Source organism: Poecilia latipinna, unplaced genomic scaffold, assembly GCF_001443285.1.
Source record: "Poecilia latipinna isolate Pla-1442-1.1 unplaced genomic scaffold, P_latipinna-1.0 Scaffold309, whole genome shotgun sequence".
Taxonomy (NCBI): domain Eukaryota; kingdom Metazoa; phylum Chordata; class Actinopteri; order Cyprinodontiformes; family Poeciliidae; genus Poecilia; species Poecilia latipinna.
In genome coordinates, this window is record NW_015112925.1 from 322,657 (window position 1) to 339,976 (window position 17,320).

Sequence of the window (17,320 nt, forward strand, 5' to 3'; positions counted from 1 at the left end):
CCCCCCACCTCCGGGGGGGCCCCCCCCCCCCTGTAGCCTTTTCCCCCCCCCCCCCCCCCATCCCGCCCCCAAGTTCCCTATCGCCCCTGGATACGGTTACACACATATGAGCACTGCACATCTCACTCCATTTACCATAGAAGAAGAAAAAGAAATAATATGAAAAAAAAAAAAAAAACATTTAATCCCAACTAACAAGCATTTTTACTAAACACAATGTTCTTAAGCTCACAGGAATTGGGGGTCTGACTGCTGAGAGGCGATTTTGGTGCGTGAAGCAGTGGCAGCGGGTCGACTTGCAGCTTCAGCAGCAGCAGCAGCAGCGTCTTTGGGGGAGAAAACGGAACAAAGCGGCGCGCGACATGTACACTGTTCTATTGCATTTACAGAGATGGAGCACGATGATCACCAACATCTCACTGTGGGATGAATGAACAAAAATCTAGCATGACTGCATCTGGGTTTGGTTGAAGAAGAGATAAAACACAGTTCCACAATGCACTCACTCTCTTTCTCTCTCTCTTACACACACACACACACACACAAACAAACATTCTTTTAACAAAGGCAGGACCAGCATGAACCGACGTGGGGGGAAAAAAAAAAAAAAAAAAAAAAGAAAATAATGTGAGCAGATATCACTTTCAGCCTGAGCAGAAAGGAAACACAGATTTACACTTACATATTTCAAACAAACCCACAAAATTCAAATATTCATTATTCCATTTTGTTTTTCTTTTCCTTTTTAACCTCGTTGGTTAGAAAACGATCAATTAAACAGTTTTATTACACGGACTGAGTGACAAGTATACTACCAGGTGCCGAATGGAGGGAAGTTTGCACACACAAAAAAATAATAATACATCAAAGTAAGCACACTGTTAATAAAATAACCCTTTACACTTGACACACTTGTTTTTTTTAAAAAAAGATTACAAAATATAAAATTAAATAATTTGGAGTATAAAGGCACACATCTTGCACAGTGTATACAATGAAAACAGTAATTTAATAAACAACAGAAAGGACTACTTAACATGGTTTAGGCGGAGGGGCACATACAGAACAGACCGAACGACAGAGTAGAGAGGAAAGGAAACTCAGTCCTGTGACATGCATTTTTTTTTTTTTTTTTTTAAAGTATTAGAACTTGTAGAAATTCAGTCATTCTTCATTACTGCAGCACCATTACTTATTCCACAGAGTGGTTCCTTTTTTCCCTCCCTTCTATTATTAGAGACTAAAATCTAATGTAGAAAATAGAAATGTCAATATAATCTATGACACTTAAACAAACATGACGTTGGAAGCTTTTTGCATGAGTCAGAAAGAACGAGCTGACCTGTTTCAGTTGGTGATAACGCGACCTCACACACAAATCACTAACTTACACACGAGTATATTGCATTTCCCTTGTTAAGACCGTTTCCACTAATTGGGGTCGTATTTGTAACATTTGGTTCCTTTCCTCTTGTGCAAAATATACAAAATAAAAAAAAAAAAGAAATGATTTAAAAAAAAAAATCAAAGACATAAAAAAAAAATTAGCGAGAACAATGAAAACAACAACAACAACAACAACAAAAAAAAAACACATACACACACACATCAGAGTCACAAACGAGGTTAGATAACGTTGCTGTTAGGGGAAAAACGAATCCGCAGCTACTCCTGATTTCCTTCCTCCCCAATTTTTTGAACACTGATACGATGCCAGAGGTAAACTGCCTTTTTGTGCAGCACTACTGCGACACAGCAGAGCGCCCCTAACAGAAAGGTTGATTTATATATAATAAAAGAAAAAAAAATTAAAATCAACCCCTCTACACCCAAGTTAAATATTGCAGTAAATTATTCTAAACCAACCCGAATAAAAGACGGACAGACGGGTGCTGTGGGGGAAGACGCGATCCGAGATCAGGCTTCGGTTCCGAGATGAGCGAGCTCAGTGTGTCTTTCTGCTGCGCATGTAACAGAATAAAAGATCCTGATGAAGAATGAAAGTGCAACAGTTTGGGTTTCACTCATAAGGTGCAGTCGGCAAAGTGGAAAAAAAAAAAAAAGAATTACGAGTCCATTTTCCTTTAAATACGTGTTTGATTTTCTGCCGAGCAGTGACTCGCTCTTAAAGCTGTCACTAATGACTTCTGGGCAAATCTCTGCAGCAGGAACAGAAACTGCGATCTCCCACAACAATGGCGAACTATTTCCGGAGGACAATAAAAGAAGCTGCGCGCCTCTTCTACCCACCCCCCCCTCTCATTTTTAGAGATATTCAGCCTTCCCTTTTGCATTAGAAATCACGGTACGTCACAAAGGAAATAAAAAAACAACAACAAACAAAACAATCACAGACAGACACAGTGGGGAGTAAACACGCATTATATAGTCTAGCTATATAATGTAAACAACAAAAATAAGGGGGGGGGAGAGATGAGTGAGGAAGGAGGCAGCTTTGTTTGGCTGGGTGTGTGAACAGCTGTTTGGGAGCAGGTTTGGTTGTTGGCCTCTTGGAAGACTGCTTCCTACTCCCTGGAATGAAGCATCAGGCGAGGCTCAACATTCACGGCGAGAGCGGCTTTTAGAAATTCAGCCTCCCAACTAAATGATGAGGAAAACAACAAATATCACATTGAAAAAGGACAAAAAAAAAAAGCCGGTGCTGGATTTTTTTTTTTTTTTGAAGGGGTGGGGAAGAGGTTATTAATAACGTTATTAATAACTATTAAAAAAAGAACAAAACAAAAAACAAAACAAAAAACCACAGGTCGACATCGATAACTAAACAAGAACACCTGGCATGACAAACGTAATGACTTTTGGACACTTGCTTAAAAACGACCTCGTCATCCAAAGTTACATGTGAAAACAGAATTCAATAGGAGAGGTTAAATGTAAACAAACAATGTTTTGTTTAGCTGCAGACAGACGGCACCTCGCTGAAAGAGAGAGAATCCAACAGCGAACGGACGGAGGGAAGAGGGACACCTTATTAATCCGGCCTCCAGCGCCCCCTCACCCTCTCCATGCATTTCCTCTCTCCTCCCCCGCCCTGCGCTCCCTCCCACCTTCCCTCTCTTTCCCGTGTGCCTCGGTGCTCTTGTCGTTCTGGGGGGCTATGACAGGATGGCGGTGATGAACTCATAAAATCTCTTGGAGTATTGCTCTGGGTTCACGGTGGAGATCTCTGCTCCGGCCTAAAGAGAGAGGTGAACACAAACATACTTCACATTTAGCTCAACGCAAAACGGTTGAGCTGCGGCTTAAGCGGCATCTTTTTCTTTTTACATCCAGCAGAGGAAAAATTAACACAGAAGAAATGAAGGACACAAGTAAGGAAGGAAGAAATGACTGACACGAACAAAGATAGAAAAAAAAGGAATGAAGGGAGAAACGAAACAAGGGAAGAAGAAATGTCTTCAAGGCGGAAAGATTGTAAGGAGGGATTCAAGGAAGAAAGGAGAGGAGGAAGGAGACAAAAAGGGAAGGAGCGATAGGAGGAAGGACAAAAGACAGGGTAGGGAGTAAGGGCATAAGGAAGAATGGAGAGAAGGACAGACACGTGAGGGGAAACGAGGAAGATCACAAGAAGGAAAGAACACGAAAGGTGGAAGAATCAGGAAAAAAGTACATATGTAAGAAAGGAAGAACAAAAAGGATGGGAATAACACGTATTCAAAAATGGCAAAGCCCTTGAACTTGTCCATATTTTCTCACATTACAACCACGGCACTTTTTACCCTTTACCAGATCTACTAGATGCAATCATCCACCTACCCCATGTTTGACTGTTTTGGCGGCATGGGCAGCTTTCTTTTTGGCATCATAATGCTGCAGGATGTCTATAACAGCCATGAAGTAAACCTCCTTTCTGGGAGCACCTGTAGTTTGAAGCAAACCAACTTAAGACAATGTATGCATCTGTAGAAACAGGTACAGGAAACAGATATTTACTATAGATTTGTGAAAATCAACCCTCAGCCACTAGAGGGAGCTCTCAGTTCTATTTAACAGTATCTCCCCATTGCGTTATAAAGCTGACGCAACCGATTAGACAGGCACTCACTGTCGTTGCTTTTGATGGCGTATACGTCAATGGTGGGATCGAACTCTCCAGGTGACAGTGGCTTGGTACTATCCAGGGTGTTGCTGGGACTGTCGGGGGGTGTCCCGATGACCCCGCCGTCGCTCTCGCCCTCTTCCTCCGCCTCAATGTCCTCGGTCTCCACCTCTTCCTGCTCGGCTCGCTCAACGTCGTGGATCCCCACGAGCAGACTGTAATCCATGAGCTTCAACTGGGCCAAGAACTGAGGAGGACAGTGAGAGGGTTGAGCAATGGCAGACACAACGGCAAAGTGCGGAGACGTAACAAGAACCGAGACACCCGCGTGTCCGTACCTCCACGTCTTTCCTAAGCTTCTCCAGGAACATTTTTTTGTTCTCCCCGTCGATGTAAATCTTCTGCCCGTCGTTGATGAAGTCATTGTCCTTGTAGGTGGGCAGCTCCTTAGCCTGTCCATTAGTGCCAGAGATTAGCATCCAGACAGAAACAGTTCAAACTCCAAGACAGACTCGGGAATACTGGGCTAAAATCTAAAGACAAGTTTATTCTTGGAATACAAGGAGGAAGAAAAGTTGCAACGCTACCAGCAAGATACGTTTTTTCTGGATGCTAAAAAACATCTGAGCAGCATAGAGTATGTAAATCTACAAGATGTTCTACTCGTTTTGCCCAACATATTTCATTGTATTTCGAAAGGCCCAATCCTCAGTCAACATTGAATGCCTCAATGCTTCTGACATAAGATCTTGCATGTTGAAATACCCCGTGTAATGACAAAGTTTCGAGTCTGTGGTCGGTTGATTACCGTTTTCAGATTCAGTCAAACATCAGATATATTCCTGTTTAACACAGTGCACAGTGCATGCAGCATGCTCACAGAAGAGTACAGATCCAGCTGATGCATCATCTGCACTTTTCGAACATTTTCTTTTGGAACGGGTTAACTTTAACTCATGTCACACATGCTTACAGTGCTTCAAATGCAACTTGCAGATCCATACGCTCTGTCACTAAGAAAAGGCAGATTTAAAGGGCATATTTCATTGATCGTTTTTTTTTACAAGTTGTATTTCCAATGATAACTTTCGTTTAAAGGTCTAAAAAAATAAAAAGCTGAAAATGACAGTGAGGTCTCCAGCTGAAATGCAAGTTCTTATTATGAAGAGTTATGTGGCAATTTGTCCCATGAGGACGAGGAAGGCGGGACAGTGAGCACCATGGAGACCTGAAATACTTTGCTCTAATAAAATAGATGAGAAGGCTCTGCTGTGGAAGCCATGATGTGGACCAAACTGAAAATACTGACTAAAGGTCTGGTTTCAAAAGCGCTCACTTAGGACTCATATGCTTTGGGAAACAGTGAAAAGGATAACTGTGATCCAAAGAAGGATTTGTTTTGATACTGATGACCCTGAATTGGTATGAAATATGCCCTTTAAAGCCGTATAAAGAGGTGGCTTTGTTATGAAAACCAACCAGATCAGACGAATTGTGCAAGGCTCTTCTAAGATGCAAGACAAGAAATGGTTGGAAATACCACAACAATTTGATCCAATGAAGTCAGTGTATTTATAGGATTAATTCATACATATCAGCCAACTTGCAAAATACAGGACTCTCCAGACTAGGATTTATTATCCTTTTATTAAATTGCGCTGCAGTACTGCCCACAGCCTGTAGGGGGGAGCATTGTTATGGCGGGGAAGGATGGGGAGCCAACTTTTGAGTCACTGAGGAAAAATAAGAGCAGGAAATGAGGTAACAGGGCAACAGCTGCAGTTTAGCTACTACAATGTTTCTATAGCAGCAGGAGAAGAGCAGCAACACATGACTTCATAGCAACTAGACTGTGCATGGACAGGACAACATTGACACACATTCATACACATACAGACAAATCCATTTCACAAACGGGGACACTGGGAGCACATATATACATCCAGACATAGACCTCCAAATTGCAATAAACGTGGGATGCACAACTTGACCGACAGGGACACTTTATGGGTGACATGAAATAACACATGACAATGTATCTATGAGGCTGAATCCAGAGAGAACAAAAGTTGGAGAACCCAGCACCTAGGCTGATGTATTTGCTGCAATACTGACAGCAAAAGCAATGCGTATGACTGTTAGGTGTGTGTTATTGATATAGAGAAGAAAGCGGGAAAAAAGAGATGATTATTAAAAAAAAAAAAAAAAGAGAGAGAAAAGGAGTACTGCTGAAGAGGCTTACAAAGCTTTTCCAGAGCCTTGAAAAATGTAATCTACTTCTCTTTTATGACTTTGGTAACAGCAATAACAATGACCACCGATTCTAGACTTAACACAGCTCTTTTCATTACGCCAATGGCCATTAAAGTTGTCACGGTAGTAGGCCTTTGAGACAAACTTGTGTTAAAAATATCACTGGGGTCTTAAGGCTGCAATCTCAAATAAAACAAAAATAACTATACAGCTGCTATATCAATATGCTATTACATTTATGTAATATTACTTAGATTTTGATGCATTTCTAGAATATAAAAAGTACATCAAGCTGACATTAGCTGGGTAATTAGCTGGGCTATGTGCTCCGGTGACTAGCCTGCAGGCCGCTGCTTTACAGACATTTCCCCCTAGCTTACCAACTGTGTCTTCAAAACTGAGTTGGTGGGGCTCCTTTAGTTTTCTCATCATGACTGTCCATGTTTTATTATTATACATTATATCCCAGCAGCTAAGTACTGCTTTACTGGAAGTGAGCATGAAGTTTAACACCGCCTTAAGGCGCCTAGTGCTCAGCATAAGGCAGTGGGGCCTGGCGGGATGGTAAGCCCCGTTTCACCTTTTGCTTTATACAGCAAAAGAAAACGCCAGTGCTGTTGCCACTTTTTCTTACATTAAAATTATTTTATACAGTAAAAATAAAAATGGTTTGATGGTAGGATTGGGCAACTATTTTTTTTAAAAATCCCCCCCAAAAAACCTTGGACATACCTTAACAACGGTAGAAGATACTAAACACTAAACTGTCTTCTTGGACAGTCTAACTTTACTAAAGTTCTGTTACTCTATTAAGAAGAAATTAGCATTCAATGTATGACATCAAAACAAATTAGTTCTGATTGTTAAGCAACATAAAATAATTCTGAAAAATAAAAAGTGAACTTCAATTATTTCTGGCGCTCAGGTGTTTCAGATACATGCCGGTGGAACTGAGTGGAAACAAAAGTGTCTGGCAAAACAGAGGAAAAAAAGTCGACTGTAGATTAATGGAATACGTGCATACTATGGGCCTAAAATAACAGTGACTTGGTGTGGAGAATACAAAAAATTAAAAAATAACCAGTTGCAAAAATAAATAGATATGTCGTATCACAGTGACAAAAAACAAAACAAAAAAAAAAGAATTGGTTTAATAGATCATGCCTGATATATGAGCCCTGGTTCTCTTACATCTCTTACGTGTTTCATGGCACAGTAAAAGCGTGTGGCAATCCGCAGTGTTTGCAGCCTTTGCTGAACGTTACCAGATTTTTGCCGCGGGGGCACATCCTCTGGTGGGGGTGGCTGCTAGAGAAGGGGAGGGTGGGGTGAGGTAAGGACGGAAGGGATGGAGGAGAAAGGAGAAGAGAAGAAAGAAAGGAGGAAGGAAGTTGGAAGTAAAGGCAAAGTGTTTCAAATTTAACAAGAGCACAATAGTTTTTTTTTTTTTTTTTTCTCGTGGAGGAGGGTTGGAAAGGGCATCATGCGAACGATCTGTGTGGCACTTTCATGTGCTGACTCCAGAAGATCTGTGAGTCTCCAAACACGCTCCTTCAGGAAATAGGGTAAGACTTAAGAAAGATAGACATAAAGATTGCTCCTATTAGTTACACACTTTATAGGATTATTTCCCCAATGTTAGACGAATATTCTTTACAAGTCTTTCCAGCCTGTTTTTATTGGTTTTCTAACCTTTTCCTGCCATAAAGCTTTCACAGAGAAAGGAAGCAACCTGGCACAGCAAAGTCTAAAGAGGAAGGATCTGGGCCTAGGTAGAGCAGGGAAACCATTAACTATATATTTGGTATTCCAAAGATCTGCAGTCAGCTAAATTTCTGAACAAGTGCGGTACTATTTCTAAGAGCTTACGGTTTCTATTTAAAGGGAGACAAACATAAGGCAGCTCATATTAATTTTCTCAAAGTAGAGCCATGTGCCTTCAATAGAGACACCAGCTGGTACTGCAGTTGGGAGAAAAATAACCTTACCGAAAGGCTGTGTGGGCTGACACCTTAAGGAGAGTCAGACAGCTAGCTAGAGATATAGAAAAGCATCCTTTACATGGAATAGTGCAATAAAATATCAAAAATATCCTAAGGACAGCATTTATGTGGCTCACCGCAGGCAACTGGCATGAGCCGACACACCTGTCAAAGGCTAGTTAGATGTAGATTATGACCTAGTTAAGTTGCCAAACAACAAATCCTCCACAAACACTATGAAAACATGTCAGTAAAGCGAGTTGCCGTTTCTGCGACAACCAAAACCAGAGGCAGCAGCTACAGGAACCACAACATTCATTTCACGGGAGAGAAAAGCCCAAACGTCATACTGTGGTATGGCTTTAACAGAACACGTTGACATCGTGCAGAAGAATGGCGCTGATGCTGACACACATCGAAATGTGCTAGGAAATAACAACACTTCATAAAAGGATGCAGAAAATTATTAGATACCATGCAGCTACATGCGTGAGGAGGGGAGAGGGCCATGCAGTTTGGAGAGAACCGTACCGTGCTGTGCTTGTTGTTTGTGTGTAGTGCGTTCTTCCACATACACACAGCGTACTGTCATGGTGAAGCACGTATCAAATGGCACAATGCAAATGATTCTTGATCTTAGTGGCGAGCTGCAGTGTGTGCGACTTTGATGTTAGTCGGAGTGGATGTTAGTGTAATGCTTTGATAACCACTTGAAAAGTGCAACGTCTCTGGATAGATGTGGACAGTAAGTGCATATGAAGCCGTGTCATTGTCCTGGCACATCCTACCTACGCTTCATGCCTAAACCTTTACTCTTAAGGAATGTTATTACAGCACGCCCCACAATTATTGACACTGCTAAATATTAACCTTGATTTAAAGCAGAATGAACTTTCTTTTGGGTACACTTTTTCAGCATGAAAGCATTTACAGGTCAGAAATATTTTTTTAACCCTCCCGGGGGGTCTTCAGAGACGGGGTTAACTAAACACCACAAGCGTTTTACCCTGTGTGTGGTCGAGTGGGGTTGCACTAAATCATCGTGCATTTTTACAAGGTTTCTTGTTTTGTGTCTCGTTTCTGCAACTGGCGGTGTGACGGATCACCCACATCACCTTGAATGTGTCCATGGTTACAATTATAGCAATATAACGTAGTGATGAACAGTGAAGAGAGAAAAAAGGCTCAAATACTCACTGTTGGAAACTTGATGCAAAACGTAGCATCTTAGAATTACCAAAGCTACTAAATGACAATTTACATCATAAATGTAAATAAATGGAGTTTGCTAAATTTTACTGGAGCAATGGGCTTCAAGTTATTGTATTGAAAAAAGAAAGTTGCTCCAGATGTTTTAGGTATAAAATAAGTAATAAATGTTGTAAAGAACCTCATGCCATCTTAGGTAAGGTGGAGGATATGTGATGCTGTGATCCTATTTTTCTTTGGAAACATACATGATACCATGGACACTAAAGCAGTTCCAAAAGCTTCTCAAGTACTAATCCCTTTTGAAAGAATGTGTGACATTGGCAAACAAATCTAATTGGCCAGTCAAAGGGCCTTTGAACTGTGTAACTAAAAACATATGGCCACATACAAATGGTTAATCCGAAACACCATCAATCTTTTGCAATGATCTAGGTCTAAACTTCGTAGAAAATATGTGTGGTAAACTGAAGCAAAGGGAGGGTTAAAAAGGACTGAGGACCTAGAGAGATTTTGCAGTGATGAACGGACTCAAACTTGACTTAAACTTATGAAAAGCTTGATATTATATATTTAAAAAACCCTATTAATCAGAATATTAAATTTTTCAGAGTGATATTATGATACTGCAATAAGAAAATAAACGTCTCCATACTTTTCACATATTATTCGTTAATAATTGTGGAGAGTGCAGTAAGTATGAACTTAATATTGCGACTTTTGACATTTCTAAGGGTATATTAACCCAATTCTAAAAAGGCAAAAAAACAAAACAAAAGGAGACTTCTTAAATCTTCCTTAATGAATATGATGCAAACGTCTTGCCTGTTTTGACACAAATGCATAGTGTTGTTCCTTCAGCTCTATTGCTAGACAGTAAACTGTATTTCATAGACAGCTGTGCTGCCGAGAGAAAGAGGTCACACAGTGGGGCTCACGTGTGTGTTAATTCCTCAGCTGCTCTGGCTTTCCACTCATTTGTTTTAACCCCGGTGATGTTTTGTTTTCATTCCTCCAGCTGCAGAGAGCTAAATTTAGTTAGGAGATTCCCTGAAGTCTTCTATGCTTCAGTGCTTGGTGCCCAACAACTCAAGCTCCAGTAAAAAAATAAAAAATAAAAAATAAAAAAAAAAGTGGAAAGCTCACTGCACTCAGGAGGAAACGGTGGCTACCTTACACAACCAACTGGGGGAAAAAAAGATCCTACTAAGGACAATCATTCCCTCAAAATAGCCCTAAGCCGTAGCACCAAATCACTGATGTATGAGATGTAGCAAAGAGCTCAGTAAAAAAAAAAGGCTTTAGTGACTCTCCTATACCAGTTTTTGCAATTTCTGAGGATTATTTTGTGAAAAATACATTCAATAGTCAAACTCCCTCAGTAGTGTCAAAAACAGAAACGATTTTCCTCATATTTTCACACAAAGTATAGACGCAACCCAGTCAGGTACACACAATCACACACATGACTATACAGAAAGACTACTCAACTGAGACAACATCTGACTGAGAAAAGTTCCTTAACATAAACCCAGACACACAGTTTCACACGCCTCCATTTTTCGCACAGACAGCAAGCAGGGAACCTATGTGAGCCGCAGAAGCAAGGTTAGAGGGGATGCATGTAAATCAACGGGACACAAAAGGCATGCAGCGGCTAGAGAGGGGACGGAGGGATGAGGTGGGTTCTGACTGAGAGGAGATGGACGTTTTGCTGCTGTCATTTCCCACCCAAAGGAAGCAAAGGCAAACACCGAAGCGGTGTTCGTCCGTTTGGGCGATGACAGCGGGCTTGGAACCGCTGGAAGCTGTGTGGGTTTTCGACAACACTAGAAAAAATGCAGGTTGTTTTCCATCTCATTCTGTTATTTTTCACGTGGCTTTGAACTGACATGTAGCTCAATCAGGGCAATTGCATAGTTTCTGGTAAGTTTCTGTAATTACTCATTAAGAAGTTTTTTTTTTTTTTTTTACAAACGCTTCACAGGTTTTAAACTAAGCTCAACACAAAACGTAAAGAACGCTGATTTGGTCTATTTTCTGTAGGTTGTAGCAAGACTAAGTAATATTATTGTAATAAATTTTACTTATTTCCCCTTAAAGAGAATCATGTTTGTAAGGAAAATGCATTTGTGGGTTGAGCAGCAGAAATGAGGATATGGGTTGCTCTAATGAAACCCTATAAAATCCTCTGTGGTGTGGTGGAAGATCTTCCACAACGTAAAAACAAGACTCATCCTCACTGAAGGACATTTCAATGCAGAAATGAGATTCTGCAACCAGGGGATTTCCAATGTCTCTTAAGCACTGGGATTAGGTTGGGTGTGCCGAAGTGACTAAAACAACCACTGGATAACTTGCAAAAAATGCTGGTTGAGGAATGGGATGCCATCCTACAGCAGTTTGTGACCAGTGTGAGAAGAAGGTGCCAGGCTGAAAAAAATGTTAAATTGCCAATATGGCCCAATTCTTCAAACTTTAGTCATGAAATCAAAAAATGGACACTAAGGCTAATTGCCTTAGTGTAATTCAATGGTTAAAAATAAAATTTACGATTTTTTTTGTCTTGCTTTCTTTTCTTAAAGATTATAAATTATAAAATAGATATTTTCAAAAATTGGCTTATTTCAACCATCCCTTCTGTGAGCTGTACAGCATAGTATTAGTTCAAGCCTATGAGAATACGACGTTGACATAATAGCAGATTAAAAACTCAATTTTACCAGAAGGATTGAAAATTACAAGAAACCGTTTTAATGAGGAAAATGCTTGAATAATTAATTTTTTGTTATTTTTTGTGTTCTCATAAAATTACTACTTCATTCCCCAGTTATGATTTTATTCTGGTCTTATTTCAACTTTATTATCAAATGATTATTTTTGTAATCCTACAATTGTATTTTTAAAACATGATGACTATTTTCATAAAATAAGGAACTCATAGCCTTATGCTTCCTCTTAGAACCTCAGTTCAAATTCCAAATAAACAGAAGCTGTAAAAAATAGACAGAAAACTAACAAATCCAGCCGCATTTAAGGGGAAATAAACTGATTTTCCAGCTGTAAAAGGCATCTTGCCAAAAGGCCTTGTCACAGCAAAAAATACAAACGAAAGTTAACTTTTATTTTTTTTTTGGCAAAGCAAATTAATTCTTTCTGAAGCATATTATGAAGGTAAAACAGGACTGAGAAAATAGTACAAACACATTTGTCTACGTTTAACAATTGATTCTGGCTCACGGCAGGTGACTGTACCTTTTCCTTATCACTGGCCTCTCTCGCCACTGTGGAACCCTGCAGAAAGAAAATGAACCACTGTGAGAAAACAGTACTAACACACAATTAACAGGCAGGTTAGAAGGAACAATAATTAGACCATAGTATTTTTTTTTTGGTCTTCATTTGCTTTTTAGTATACCCTCCCCTCTTACCTTTAGATCATATTTTTTGTAGACGGAAAGGCGGTGGGAGAAAACATTGCGAGTAACAATCATGTAGGTCTCGTCCCCGTCCACGGTGAGACGGTACATCCCCAGAAACTGAGGCAGTAGGGTGTTGCCATGGCACTCCACAATGAACTACCAAAGGAGAGAGGAGAATACAAATTTATGGTGCTTTAAGATCACAATGGCTCTTTGCAGTGCACACAAGTAGGTTGGAACAAAAACGAAGAAGAAAACACAGCAGGAACCCTTTAAGAGCGTTTTTTTGGTCATCAGCTTTGAGGTGATAAATGGATATGAGGGCCACGGGGCCCTCATGTCTAAAGGCTCTCATAGGGAAACTGTACTCAGTCCAATTTTATTGGAATAATTCTTAGGAAATAAAGCAGTAAAAGACAACATCAAAAATGAAAAATGCAAAATAAATGTCAAATGACTGCAATTCATTTAGTTATGTCATAAAACAAGAAGAAAAACCATATTTATGGAATTTATAGAGACCTCTTCAAAATATGTAAAAAAAAAAAAAAAACAACAATTTAGTTTTTTGTATAGTAAGAAAGTAATTTTTACCTGATGATATTTCTTTAAAATGTTGTGCATCTCGGCCACATCCTCGCTGCTGATGGTTTTGATGACATATCGCTTATCATAAGAGGTATGAAAGCGGGCCCCGCTGCGACCCTGGGCCTCACTGTTCAAGGGAGCGCTGCGAGTCAGAGAGTTCTGCAAAAACAGAGCAAAGGTGGCAAAACTCACACAAAAGATATAGTATGATATAAAGATATACTGTGGAAAATTTGAGGTTTATATTAGATTTATACTCCTTACATGTTTTGTGCACCACAACCACATATTTTAGTGTATTTTATATGAGACATTGTCACAAATATGAACATAATGAAGCTAAAAAGCAAGTGAACAGGATTTTTTTAATTTTATACAAATAAAAATCTGAAAAGTGTGGAATACATTTGTCTTAAGTCCCAAGACAATACTTTGTAGAATCATTTTTAATTACAGCTACAAGCCTTTTAAGGGTGTGCCTATGCCAGTTTTCAATACTTTTTGTCAATGACAGAGGAATCTTAGAATAGGCCTTGAAGTCTATGCATCGTTGCACATCAATTTTCAAATCTTGTCAAAGACTTTATTAGACTTAGGTCAGGACTTTGACTGGGCCATTTAAATATATGAAAATTCTTTGAACCAAGCCATTCTATTGTGGCTCTGCCTGAATGTTTAAAGTTGTCCTTCTACCGACTCTTCACCCAGGTGCTAGGTCTTCTGGAGCCTCCAACATGGATTCTACCACAGATGTGTTTCACCATGGAGAAACGCATCACAGTGACGTACAGAGCTAGTTTTCTGAAAACTACCCAAAAAGTCACATTTTGCTCTCATCTACTTTGAGCACCTGTTTCACATAAAATCCCAATAAAACATATTGATGTTTATGGTGGAAAAAACTCCTCCTCCAACAATCTGGATAGAGATACCAGATCTAAAACGTATCCTGACATATTCTAACGAAACAGATTGGACTATATGACTGAACTTTCAGATCCATAATGTCCATCATCCACCTTCGACTCAATGCTTCCCACGCAGCAGTCTGAACACGCGAGATTCTGACCCCTGTACACATGGAGGCAAACAGCTGCTGCCCAGACTTTGGAGTCCAACGTAACATGATCCAACATCTCCTGGCACAATCCCTCATTCACTAGGAATTCCTCACCCACCAAATCCTTTTCTTCTCTAGAAACGACTAGAGAAATGCCTCTTCAGAAAGATAGAAAATTATCCTGTAGAATGATTTCTTATAGTTGTTTTAGTAGGTCACTGTATACCACCAGATGGGTTTTTCTTAGCAAATGGGGGAAAAAAAATTACATTTGCACTTTAGGGATTCTTGAAAAATGTTTACTTGATATTGTTACAAACTGAGAACTAAAAAAAGACAACAAAACAAAGCAAAAACAATAAAAAAAATCTATAAACTCTACACTTTAACCCTATAGGGAAGCAATTTAGCAAATTCTACTCTTTATTTAGACTGGAGAGCTCCCCATTCACTCCAACCAACTGAATCCTAAAGTAAACATTAAGGGAGGACAGCTGCAGTGCACTGGAACACAATGACCTCCAAATACTGCCAAATCACTGACTGCACTGGGAAATGGAGGCTTACTGGGAAAAAGGGAAAACAAAATCAAGGAACTGCAAGATTTGGAGAAAAAAAAAACCACACATCGACAGTACTTCAGGGAAGATCTATATTAACTGGCAACCTCCAACTGATTCAGACACATTTACACAGGGATTAAAAAGAATAAATGTGAAGTCTGTTTATACCGAGAAATCCTGGTCGTCAATACCGAACCTCTCCCTGAGGTTTCGGAACACGAGGGGGCAATACTCCTTGAATTTGAAATGGCTCGGCATGTTCTCCCTGCAAACACAGAAACAAAACAAATCAGGAAACACAAAGAGCTTCAAAGAGATCTTCAGGTGGTGCAAGTCTGAAATGTGATTCTATTTAGCCTTGCAATAATTTAAGGGACGAGAAATATGTCCAATTACATTGTTGTAACATATAAAACACCTTACTTGTTAAAGAGGTGGTTGTCCACTTTAATCTTAGAATAGGCCTTGAAGTCATCTGGCATGAGCATGATCGGAACCTGAACGTGGCTCAACTCGTTTATCTGCGCAGAGAAACAAAAAAGGTCAACAGGTCAGCATACTTGTACTAGAAGAAATGAAACAATGTGATGGACTGGCTTCCTGGTTTGTTGTCAGGGAATGGACAGACTAAAATTTGTAACATATGCTTTGAGGCATCATTTCAAATATTTTCTTCAAATCAAGAAGAAAACTTTCTGTTATGACCAACAGGGAAAAAGATAGTGATTTGGTACTCTAAAGAAACAAAGCTTTTGCCAGAACTAGCGTAACCCTGACAGGAGAGAGATAGACCTCCAATAACCCAGGGCTTGTGACGCATTAAAAAGAACCAAAAGTTCGAATTCTGAAAACTATATATATATTTAAAAAAAAAGCCTCCTCTTTCAATGTATAAAAACGTTTTATGTCGCTACATTTTAGGGTTCAACGGTCATTTTATCAGTAGTTAGTACAAAGGTTGCCTTTTTAACATATTCACATGACCAAGTATTCATAAATCCTGATGATTCTAGAGAGTGACATGGTAATGTTTACACTGTACTCATTTTCAAAAGAAATATGCTTTCTTACTTTGTCAATGACCCACTGATCAAAAAAGAAAGGCATCAGCCTGGCCTCAGACCTGCACAACACTAAGCAGGAGTGGAAAATGAATGAATGATTACGCCAAAACATACCTTCAGGTATAGTGCTCTTGATTTGATAGTAGAGCAATCTTAAAAAACAAATACTCAAATCATTGGACCAGTGTATTTTCTTTCTTTTATATTTTAATCAAAGCACAAAGACTTAGAAGTTATTATTAGGACTTAAATAAGCACAGAGAGTTCAGGCCTGGACCAATCCCCACGTCTAAGCTCTTGGTATTATGAGAAGTCTACAAATGGTGCCAAAACTGTTGAAGTTTAGAGGTGTTTAAATAGACAGATTAAAACAGGTTGGAGACATCAGAGTAATGAAAAAAAAAAAACTCAAAAACCTTCAGAGTCTCATTAACATTTAAATAAAGTACGAGTTAGCAGAGGCATGAGGTGCTGTACAACTGAAAAATAAATCAGATTCATTCTTTTAGCCCGTTTTGTCTGCTAGGCTAAGCTGTGTCACACTACATTAGGGCTGGGCGATGTGGCTGCAAAACATCACAATGTAAGCGTTTCATATCAGTTGATGTCGATAATTACCGATTCATTTTTTTGTTTTCCAAATCTGAAATATTGCCAAACTTGTGACATGAAGAAAAAAAAATAGATTAAAAAAAAATCAGGTTGATTTTTCAATAAGTGATGACATTACAACTAGCATTAGAAGCTGCACAAAACTTTCTACGAATCAGAAATTTCAAAATTGTGCAATTTTGGAAATTACTTTTGAAGTTTTGGTCTAAATTAGAGCTCGACAATTAACTGCATTTTGATTTTGATTTTTGGCCCCAAACATTCACAACAAGAACGTAATTTTTTTTTTTTAAAAATAGCGATTGTTAAAATGATTTTTGTTACATTATGCAATGCAAGTACACCTCTCCTGTTCTTTAAATAAATACTTCCAAATTCAACTATTCGATATTCACCTAAATAATACTGATGAGGATATTTTTCCATAGTCCCCCTCCAAATCAAAAATTCAAACCTTAAAAATGACATTGATTTTATTAAAGCAGACACAGACCATCACACCGAGTT

At 39.2% G+C, this 17,320-nt stretch overlaps 1 protein-coding gene across 4 annotated transcripts in view; it reads right to left on the reverse strand.

Annotated features, from left to right (window-relative positions):
- Positions 1–736: 736 nt before the first annotated feature.
- pip4k2aa (phosphatidylinositol-5-phosphate 4-kinase, type II, alpha a) overlaps positions 737–17,320 on the reverse strand; it is a 30,539-nt gene continuing 13,955 nt past the window's right edge. The window contains exons 2-11 of one of the 4 annotated variants that reach the window (XM_015034727.1): positions 15,561–15,658; positions 15,306–15,402; positions 13,521–13,673; positions 12,936–13,082; positions 12,760–12,798; positions 7,514–7,621; positions 4,399–4,512; positions 4,067–4,307; positions 3,778–3,881; positions 737–3,197 (exon numbers count right to left, since the gene is read on the reverse strand). In XM_015034727.1, the coding sequence (XP_014890213.1) occupies positions 3,117–3,197; positions 3,778–3,881; positions 4,067–4,307; positions 4,399–4,512; positions 7,514–7,621; positions 12,760–12,798; positions 12,936–13,082; positions 13,521–13,673; positions 15,306–15,402; positions 15,561–15,658 (1,182 nt within the window). In that variant the 3' untranslated portion in view covers positions 737–3,116. Of the gene's footprint in view, positions 3,198–3,777; positions 3,882–4,066; positions 4,308–4,398; positions 4,513–7,504; positions 7,622–12,759; positions 12,799–12,935; positions 13,083–13,520; positions 13,674–15,305; positions 15,403–15,560; positions 15,659–17,320 lie in introns of all 4 variants that reach the window. The other 3 variants (XM_015034726.1, XM_015034725.1, XM_015034728.1) reach the window with 3 other exon arrangements.